The 10,633-nt window shown below is 43.8% G+C and overlaps 1 protein-coding gene across 3 annotated transcripts; it reads right to left on the bottom strand.

Annotated features, from left to right (window-relative positions):
* Window positions 1-408: 408 nt before the first annotated feature.
* On the bottom strand, window positions 409-10,184 carry LOC120644422. 3 transcript variants are annotated; one of them, XR_005663740.1, is made up of 5 exons: window positions 9,466-10,184; window positions 9,297-9,385; window positions 8,744-8,935; window positions 8,510-8,617; window positions 409-652 (listed from the first exon to the last, which is right to left on the bottom strand). XR_005663740.1 is itself a non-coding variant. In XM_039921049.1 (4 exons), exon 4 carries the CDS (start codon window positions 7,702-7,704, stop codon window positions 6,625-6,627), a length of 1,080 nt encoding a protein of 359 aa, XP_039776983.1. In that variant the 5' UTR covers window positions 7,705-8,617; window positions 8,744-8,935; window positions 9,297-9,385; window positions 9,466-10,184; the 3' UTR covers window positions 1,193-6,624. The 3 variants fall into 2 exon arrangements, 2 of the variants coding, with proteins under 2 accessions (XP_039776983.1, XP_039776984.1); XM_039921049.1 differs by lacking the exon at window positions 409-652 and having other exon boundaries at window positions 1,193-8,617.
* Between the last annotated feature and the right edge of the window lie 449 nt (window positions 10,185-10,633).

Genomic DNA, 10,633 nt, shown 5'->3' with positions numbered 1-10,633 from the left:
GTGGCAACAATAAGTTTGCCCTGTAAGTATGTGGTTGTAATCTTGTTCTCTTTTTTTTTAATTTTATAAAAGTTTGCGCTGTGGGGATCTCCCCCACAGACCTTCAGGTCAAAAAAAAAGTGTTGCAACAGAAAATAATTGGTGGAAACAAGTGCTATTGCCACAAGATATAGTTCGAGGTTATAAACTATTTTAGCACCAGTCATTATATATGGCAACAGCTTGTATTGATACTAACATAGAGTTGTTGCAATAAGTTATAGCATCGAAGTACCATTGTTGCATTTTGGTTATTGCAACAAGAATTTCCCGTCGCAATGGATATTGCATTTGGTATTTTTGAATAATAATTTTTCCTGAATAATAAACAACTAATAACCAAAATCACGATTCAAATCATCATGAAACTAAAACAAATCCATTATTAATTCAGCCAATGAGTAGATAATAAAATGTCAAGTGCCCAATTGCAGTACAATTTCTCATTTGAGAATAGTTCATAGCTAGCTAGCTAGCTAGTGTTGGGTGAACAACACAACTACATCTATCTTATGTAGGATCCAGCAAACATTGTTTGACATTGCAAACTTTCTTTATGTTGATCATGGAAGGCATCCGAGTCCGAATGATCCATTCAGTAAGTTCAAATACCCTGCTCAAGAAAAAGCAAGCATTTGTATGCATCAGCAAAGACTCTATTGTTATTTCCATAATTAATCAATATTTAATATATTTTGTATGTACAAGCCATCAAAGCAATGGTGCTAAGCTAATGCCATGCTCCATATAGATATTGAAACATAATGGAATTATAGTGTCATTTCAACCACCACGAGCATGGCCAAGACGACCTTGTGGACAAAATAAAGGCCAGGAGATTTCTAGACGGAATTATTACTAATAATGAGCAACGCATAGAATCAGTAGCCTGAAATGTGTAAAAATCTATTAACAAATTTAAATTCAAAATACAATTATCAGGTGGTTTGCTTGTTCCAGAAACTTGTATGAAATAGAAGGTGGTTAATTCAGATGATACTGCAACTTGCACTAAAACAATTGCGCGGTTCCTTGCTAAGAGCAGTGAAAAATTTTCATCAAACTATATCAAGCAATCTATGTCGCCAGAACCCTAGTTGCTAATCAAGAAACATCAAAGCTTGACCGCATCCAAGTATCGGAACCAATTTGATACCAAACAGCAAGAAATCATATTATACCAAGCACTTGAGGAGTATCATGGTATTCTGGCAAGGATATACATTTGACCGAATTCCACAGTGCAACTAACTAACATGGTTCTAAATATGCACACCATCAATTACTCCTAAGCAACCACTTCATTTTAGGAGCCGATTGATGAGTACCACAAATGCCTTCATGAACTTCACCCATAGCAACTCTAGCCTGATTCGAGTCTAAACATTTGAGAAGTAAATCTTCGGCAGTTTGACGATAAAGTTCATCGTCAATTAAAATATATTTGAACGTTGCACGCCGAATATTCCTCTTTGCACCACGACCAGGATCTCTGAGATAGGAGATTATAGGAGTCCGCCAATCCCGATCTTCGGCCTCCTTTGCAGCCGAATCAGTGCTTCCAATTGTCTGTGGTCAGACCGGTTGACATGACCGGTCGGACCGGTTTGTCCAGAACCTGCAACTCAGCTTTGATTCGCATCGGTTTTCTAATGTTGAAATTCTTCTTTTCAACATTGTAACCAAATGCTTGCTGAGCCAGATCATTAGCCTGTCCATTTTCTTTCCTTGGCAAATGTCTTATAACAAATTCATCAAAAGAAGAAATAATATCGAGGTATTTATCAAGATATGTATTTAATGAACCATTATAATATTGGCATACCTTGGATACTTGCTGCACAATGAGAAGCGAATAACCAGAAACTTCAACATGCTTTACGCCCATGGATTGCAAAATCTCCAAGCCAAATAAAAGTGCCTCATACTCAACTTAGTTATTTGTATAATATTCCCCTAATTGGTATGAGAACTCAAAAGTAGCACCATTTGGAGATATAAGAACAGCACCGATTCCTCTTCCTTCATCACAAAGCGATCCATCAAAGTATAGCTTCCATGGTGTGCAAACAATATAGCCGACTTCTAAATGTTCATCATTAATCCGATGCTCAACAATAAAATCCGCTACAATTTGGCATTTTATAGATTTCAAAGGTTCACAAGCCAAATCATACTCTATCAAAGCATATGCCCACTTGCCGATTCTACCACTCAAAATTAGCTTTTGCAACATATGTATTATCACATCGATTTGACATACTACCATGCAAGTACTAGATAGTAGATAATGCCTCAATTTGGTACAAGCATAATATAGAGACAAACACAACTTTTCAACAAAAGTATACATCGTCTCCGCATCAATAAGTCGTCGGCTTATGTAAGTGATAATATACTCCTTGTCTTCGGTCTCTTAAGTCAAAACAGCCCCAATAACTTTGTCTTCCGCTGCCACATAAAACCTAAAAGAACAGCCCTCCTAGGCGCCTTAAGAACCGGTGGTGAAGACAAGTATTGCTTAATCCTTTAAAATGCCTCTTGCTATTTTGCCCCCAAGTAAATTTGGCTTCATTCCTCAACTCAAGGATAGGAGTAAAAGCATCTATCTTTCCAGACAAGTTAGAAATAAATCTCCTCAAATAATTTACCTTGCCTAAAAACTTTTGCAAGTCTTTCTTGCAAGTAGGAGCTTCAACTTTTCTCATGGCTTCAATTCTTTTAGGATCAATCTCTATGTCCTTCTCATGAATAATGAAGCCAAGAAACTTTCGAGCCGATACTCGCACATTTGAGTGGATTCATCTTTAAACCATACCGACGCATCCTTTCAAGAGCAAGTTTTAAATCAGCTAAATGATGATTCAAGCCGGCTAATTTAATAACAATATCATCAATGTACACCTCCAAGATGACACCAAGCAAATTATGAAAGATTAAATTCATAGCTCTTTGATAAGTTGCACCAGCATTTTTCAATCCAAAAGTCATAACAACCCACTCAAACAAACCAACAAATCCAGGACATCTAAAAGCCATTTTTGACATATCTTCCTCAGCCATGAGTATTTGATTGTAACCCGCGTTACCATCAAGAAAACTAATGACACGATGTCCGGATGCCTCATTAATTAACATATCGGCTATAGGCATAGGATACTCATCCTTGGGAGTAGCTTTATTAAGATCTCTAAAATCAATGCAAACCCGAATCTTGCCCGTATCTTTCTTTTCAACGGGCATAATATTAGAGATCCAATCCGCATAGCAACAAGACCGAATAAAACCAACATCTAACAATCGATTAATCTCTTCTTTAATTCGATCATAAATACTAGGATTGAAACGCCTAGCCGGTTGTTTATAGCGTCTAAAACTAGCTTTGATTTGTAAACGATGTTCAACAAGATCACGACTCAAACCAAGCATTTCAGAATACTCCCAAGCAAAGCAATCGATATATTCTTTTAATAATTTAACTAAATCAGCTTTATATTCAACCGATAAGTTTTTGTTTACAAAAGTCGGCCTAGGAATAGTTCCATCACCTAGATCTACCTTTTCTAAAGGATCAGCCGACGTGAAATCTTGGCCCAGCTTGTCCATATCCTCTGACTCTTTAATAGTCTCACACATATCGTTCGTATGCTCCCGATAGTGTTCAATGCGTCACTGCAGTCAGTCTGCATTAGACCGGTCTGACCGGTCGGCTCTGATGGCCGATCCGAAGAGGACCGGTCTGACCGGTCGTGGGACCTGGTCTGACCGGTGGTGCCTGAGTCGCCTGCTTGACTCATCTTGATTACATTATATAATTTAGCTGATTCTCCATCGGCTTTAGAGTAGCAGGAACGAACCCATCCTTGGTGCAACTGATAAGCTCATAATCGGACAGATCCAAGGCCGATAAGCACTTGATGTTGTCATTTGCACCAATAGAGTTGGAATCGGCGGTAGCAACGAAAGATGATGTGTCACCATGCACCACTTCAACCTCATCACCGATCCACTGGATAAGAAAATGATGCAAAGTAGATGGAACATATTGATTGGCATGAATCCAATCGTGCCCAAGTATTAAGCTGAAGTTACCTTGCACCTCTGAAATGAAGAAAGCTGTGGCGAGCATCTTGCTTCCAACGGTCAACTCCATGGAAGCAACCCACTTAGCACCAATGGGATCACCTCCGCCCACGCCGCTGACCATCATGTTCATTTTGATCAGCTCCTCGTCCTTCCCGCCAAGCTTCTTGTACAACGAGTAGGGCATAAGATTTACAATGGCCCCACCATCCACAAGCATACGATAAATTAGTTTCCCATTAACATGTCCCCTCATGTAGGGAACTTTCAAATGGTTGTCTGATTCTTTAGGCTTCTGGAACACAGCATCATGAGGCCCAAATTGAAGATGAGCCACCTCCTCTTTGGGAACTATGAAGTAATCCAAAGACATGTGCACAACATTAATTTCCAAATTGTTGCGCTCCGGAGATGCTTCATAATCCACCAATTCCTCATCCTCCTTTGCTGGAAGAGCTGGTGGCACTTCATCAACATGAGAAACTGAAACAGGCGCTGCTGATTTGGCTGTACAATCTGCACTGGGCTCGACAGGTCTGACCGGTTGTTCAGAGCGGGTCGGGTGTACCGGTCTGATCGGTCGCCGGGGTCGCTCCGACCGGTCCTGCTGCTGGCTGGTCAACTGCCTTGACCTGCCACACCTTACCTTGAGGGACCATGGGTCTGTACTTATTGAAATGCTCATCCCTCATCTTACCTACCTCTTGCTCCCTCTTTTCTTTATTGCGAAGGCGCTGTAGTTTCCTCTTTTGAGTATGTGTCAACCCCTCTGGACACCAACGGAGTTGATGGTACTTATCTGCCGCCTTGTTGCTACCGGCCTCATGATCATTGGCCATGACAGGTTTCTGAACAGGAGAGCTAGCCGATTTACCAAACACCATCGGCTCTTTACCCTTGTCTTGTACAACCACTTTGATATTGCCGATCTGAACAACAGCATCGGCTTTAGGCTTCTCTAGGTCAACAGTAGGTTGTACTTCTTGCTTCTTCTCCTTTACATGGTATTCCAACCGCAAAGGAGCAAACTATGCCGGCCTCTGCTGAGACCGGTCTGACTGGTCATAGGGGACCAGTCCGACCGGCGGGGCCTGCTGCACTGGACTAGATTGGTGTGGCCCCAATCGGTCATGTACTGGCGTCCTAAACCCGTCTTCCCTTTGATATGGCGGTGGATATGGCATTGGGAAGCATTGCATCCAGATTCCCTCATGTTCCCACACCGGATTGACAGCATTTGATGCCGGTGGATCCCATGGCATGGTAGCATACACCTTCTGCGGAGGGAACGGTGGGATATCACCCCTGGGCCTGCTAAATTCCCTTCTTGGAGATGGAGGATTGCCTTGACGCAGTGGTGAGCGTGGTCTCTTTTTTAATGGCCGATCTTGTTGAACAGCCTTTGTGTACTTGTTTAGTAACTGCCCAAAGGTAAGTCCTTGATTTGCAGATTGTCCCTGTACCTTTGGATTATTGGTCTTCCAAGTACTCACCTCCGGACGCTTTGGCTTGAAGGTCCGCGGCTGATCTCTAGGCAGGTCTGACCGGTCGCCTGGACAGTAGGCTAACAGGTGGAATTCTCTTGCCCCCCAGGCTTAGGAGCATTGACAATAATCCTTCGGCTTTTCCATTAGGAGTCTTTTGCATGACAACTTCCCTGGCCAGAATCTTGTCATTAGTGTTCATCGGCCTTGGATCACCAATCACCACGTTCTTCCCCTTAGCCCCTTCGGCTTGCTCTGGCCGAAGGAGTACCTTTGGATTGTTCAGCTCCGAAGTGTGAATAGGGAAAGGAGTCTTGTCCACTTGCATCTTAGAAAGTACCAATCGTCTTTCATCTACAGCCGATTGGATCTGTCGATGGAAAACATTACAATCATTAGTTGCATGCGAAAAAGAATTATGCCATTCACAATGTGCATGCCTTTTTAATTCTTCCGCCGATGGTATAGCATGAGATAAACGAATGTTTTCATGTTTAACAAATTCATCAAAAATTCTATCACATTTGGAAACATCGAAAGTAAACTTCATCTCATTTTGCCGATTCTTTTGAATCGGCTTTAGTGAAGGACATGTAGATAGTTTGTCCTTTGATGGCCAAACAAACTCAGCGGCATATACTCCTTTCTCCTCATCGTCTGAACAATCAGAATCATGTTCAACTATATGTGTGTTGGACCGATGAGGTTTAAAAGAATCTTTTGCATTCTTAAATTTGAACTCTAAACCAATGGCTCGCATTTGCAAATGATCAACAGTAATGAAATCAAAGCCCTCAAGTTTTTCCTTCAAATAAGAACGCAAACCATTATAAGCCAAATCCGCTAAGTATTTTTCAGAAAGCGACAAATTAAAGCATCAGTTTTTAATAGCCTTAAATCTTTGAAAATAATCTAAAACCGATTCATCTCAGTTTTGCCTAACTGATGTCAAATCTGACAACTTAGCTTCGGTTCCTCTGCTAAAGAAGTGATCATGAAATTTACGCTCTAATTGATTCTAATTTAAAATAGAACCAGGAGCAAGTGAAGAAAAGCAAGAGAAAGCGGTCCCAGTTAATGATAAAGAAAATAAGCGAACACGTAAAGCATCATTAAGACCCACTTCTCCCAATTGTAAAATATATTGGCTAACATGTTCCCAAGTTATACGAGAGTCATCACCATTAAATTTAATGAACTCAGGAATACGCCAACCAGCCAGATAAGAAACAAAATCAAACTCAGGAGGATACGACTTTTGATATAAACGCGAACTACCCATATCAATCACAAGTTTGGTTTTAAGCACCCCAGGCAGATGCTCTTTAAACCTAGAGAAATTGGCTTGATACCTACTACTGGTCGAAGCTTGTAAAGAAGACGCTACACCTTGCACATTAGGACCAGTATACGCCGTAGTAGTGTTAGGAATCGGTCCCCTCGAAGGTCTAGATCCCTGCTGTGCTGCAGTATGGGGTGGTGTGTATGACACCATCTCACCAGTTCGGCCAGAGGCAACCGAACTAGGGATAGCAGCAAGCGGTGTAGGGGATGGTGGATTATGCACCATCGCACCGGTTAGACCGGTCGCCTGGAACGGTCTGACCGATGGCGTGTGGACAGATGGTGGTGGCGGCGATTGCCTTGAAAACGAGTTCGGCAGCATCCCATAAAACTGATCAGGTGCAGAAGGCATAGTAACCAAACTCAGATCTGGAAAATAAGTGTCACCCTCCACACTTTTACCCTTTTTTAAAGCCGCATTCTCATCGTTAATCCCAGCAAGTGTCTCTCCCGCAGCTACTTGTGCATCAGATATTTTCTTATCGACCATAAGAGATAATTGCTTAATTAATTCAGAGGGTTCATTGCTTACAGGGGGAATTACATCGACCTTGTCATTGTTTAGTTTGAAAGAAGGCATCACGAACTCCCCGACCCTCTTGAATAGGCCTGCACGCTCTTTCTTGAACCCTTGAAGGAAGCACTCCCTCATATGCTCCTCAGCAATCAGGTAGGCCCGGCGCTCGTCCTCGGTGAGCTCCTCCATGGTCGCCTTGATGATGTTGTCTCCACTGATTTCAGCCTTGGAGCTCATCTTCTTGGAGGATTAGATTAGATCGGTCTTGAAAACTAGATTAATCTCTTCCCCAGCGGAGTCGCCAAAAAGTGTGTTGACACAGAATTGCGCCAAACACATTCGGATGCACTAGAATGTGCGAATGATCGTCAAATTGATCAACTCCCACGAAGCTCTGGGCAGGCCGGTCTGACCGGTGCCGCCGACCGGTCTGACCGATTCGTGCAGGGCTTCACGAAGACCTAGAACAGCGAGCTTGGGAGGGACCCCATCGGAGCTCGTGAACATAGGGTTGCTTTGAGATCGGCAGGCCACTCAGAACGTCTTCAAATGCCGTTGAGACGAAGGAAGAAAGCAATTAGGGTTTAGAAAAGGGCTAGGGTTTGAGAGACAAAAAGTAATGCGATTTTTGATTGATTTGATTGGGAATAACCTCAATCGGCCTTAGCCTTCATATATATAGGCCGGGGAAGACGTACCCCTTCACGAGTTGATTTACAAAAGGAATTCTACCTCTAAATCTAAATCTACTCGGATTACAGGCATAGACCAGTCTGACCGGTCGGCCCGACTGGTCAGACCGGTCGGCCTCGGCGTGTACCAATTTTGGCTGTCAACAGTCTCCAATAAAGTCAAATCTCTAATTTCATCCATTACTTAGGGTGATATGTGATTCCGAAAGCTGAATCTTCAGCAATAAAACAACATGAACGTTAATCTCCAAAAAGCAGAACTCAACATGGACAAAGGCATCATCCTTAGCGCTGCTAATTATTAAATAGGGAGCAGATGGGAGAGGCAGAGGGAGGCCAGGCGGTGGAACCTTGACGTTGAGGAGAATGGGAATGGACGCCCAGGCGTGCTGCTGTACGAAGTAGAGCCCGACGGAGGGCCCGTTGGCGACGTACTTGCTAATCCTATCTACACCGTCCTTCATTGCGCAGCCACCACATCCCCGAAGGAAAAACAAAAACCAAGTCAGCGAGGTGCTCGATGGAAAGCCACATCGGAGGAGTGAGAACAATACAGGAGGCCAGAGATTGGTGGTCGCGTTTACCATGGAGGAAGCCGTCGGAGAGGGAGAGTGGCAATGACGACTCGGCAGCGGCGGAGGAAGAGGGGCGATGGTGCATGTCCGCGCCCACCAATGGGCGACCATCACGGACTCGCCACCTCCGTTCGGTGAGGGGCTCAGATTTGCCGCCACTCGCATAGAAGACGACCGATTCGTTCAGACAACAAAGTGCATCTAAAAAGTGCTTAACAATATTAACTAAGGGACTGACAGCATCTCAAAAGAAAAGCATTAGCTATAAACTTGCATGCACATTGATTGGTTTCTGAAGTGCAATCATGATTAACTTTAGCCAGGATAATCTAATCATCGAACATCACACACACACAAAATAAACATAGCTACTCAAGCAACGGGTTCACAGCAACTCAAAACAAATATGAAGTCAGCTGGAGCTCCTATTTTACATTTGATTTGCACACTATTTTACATTCGCATTCATCAAGATTGTGCAATAAAGAAGTAACCCATGCATGAACTATGACTAGAACAAACAGGCTCCACAAAATATAGGCTGTCTCAGTAGGCATCATACCTTTCTGGTATTTGGTCGAACAGGTTGCAGGCGATGATGGAAGAGAAGGTCCACCTGCGGTTGGAAGAGTACCTGCCTAGGATGCGAATCTTCCCAGATGAAAGATAGAATATGCATTGTCAGGTTGGGGAAAAGGACACGACATTGCGGAAGATAGAACGAAGCTTACGGATAATTTGCAAGATGTAGTGCCTTCCGTGATCGATAAGCGCAGCAGTCTTGATGGCAGCAAGGAAGAAATGAACAGACTAAGCAAACTTGTTCTTTGATTTGAGCTGTAAAGGACTAAAATGAAACTAGCTGACGAACTCGATCCGGATGGGGCACGGCCAGATCTGCGCCGAACGAGAGGGCAGTCGCAAGCTCGATTCGAAATCGAACCAAGGTGCACCACACCAGCTCGCTCGGCGCAGGGGACGCAGCAGCACCCCTCGCGATGAAGGAGAGTGGAGGCGCCCTGTCCTGGTGCTCGCACCGACAGGGAGGGGCCACGGCGCTCCATTCTGGCTCCGTCCTCGAGCGGCGGCGGATGGCACGCGGAAGATGCTCTCGCTCCCACCGGCATCGACAAACTCCGGCAACGCGTGGAGACCGCCAAGGGGGCAGGAGCGGGAGGCGAGCATCGGAGAGGGAGGAGATGGGGGAGCCGGAATGGAGGCCAGGCCACTCGTTGTGGGATGGGAGGGGAAAGGGGGGGCAGGGTGTCGGATCTGGGAACCAAGCCTCCCATGGCCGGGCGCCGCCCGCCGCACATGGCCGGGTGTCGAAGGAGCAGGGCGCAGGGAGCTATGGAGCAGGGAGTCGGAAGAGAAGGGCATGGGGCGCGGGGCGCGAAGGAGCTAGAGAGTCGGAGGAGATGGCGAGGGGCGCGGGGGGCTGGACCTGGAGGAGGACGAGGGAGAGACAAGCAGTTAGGGTTCCAGCTGTTTCTATACCGTGAGAGAGCTATCACAGCCATTGGATTGAGAACGGATGGTCAGATATAGTAGGACTACTTGGGCCGAATAGGTCTTACATATCTAACAATTTCCTTTTTTTCTTTTTTCTTTTTATTTATATTTCACCATTATGAAGTAACACATAAAAATAATTGTCTTATATGTATCAATATATTTTTTATATATAATCGACTACATATAAGCTGTCTTGTAGAAATTTCAATAATTTTCTAGGTCATTTACAATTTCTAATAGTTCAAATGAATTTCTGTAGGTTTATTGAAAGTAATTACAATTTGAACTACATGTATCTCAAATAATATATCAAAATTTCCACAAAAAATATATTTTAGGTATCTCTATTCCAATATAGCTCATATCCTGAAAATAGATGGGAAG

Source organism: Panicum virgatum, chromosome 8K (genome assembly GCF_016808335.1).
Source record: "Panicum virgatum strain AP13 chromosome 8K, P.virgatum_v5, whole genome shotgun sequence".
Classification (NCBI taxonomy): Eukaryota; Viridiplantae; Streptophyta; class Magnoliopsida; order Poales; family Poaceae; genus Panicum; species Panicum virgatum.
The sequence above is the reverse complement of the archived record's forward strand: the minus strand, read 5'-3'. Positions and strand labels throughout refer to the sequence as shown.

Excerpts from the sequence above, each read along its gene's own strand:
- LOC120644422 (XM_039921049.1), bottom strand. The coding sequence starts at position 7,704 with ATGAGCTCCAAGGCTGAAATCAGTGGAGACAACATCATCAAGGCGACC.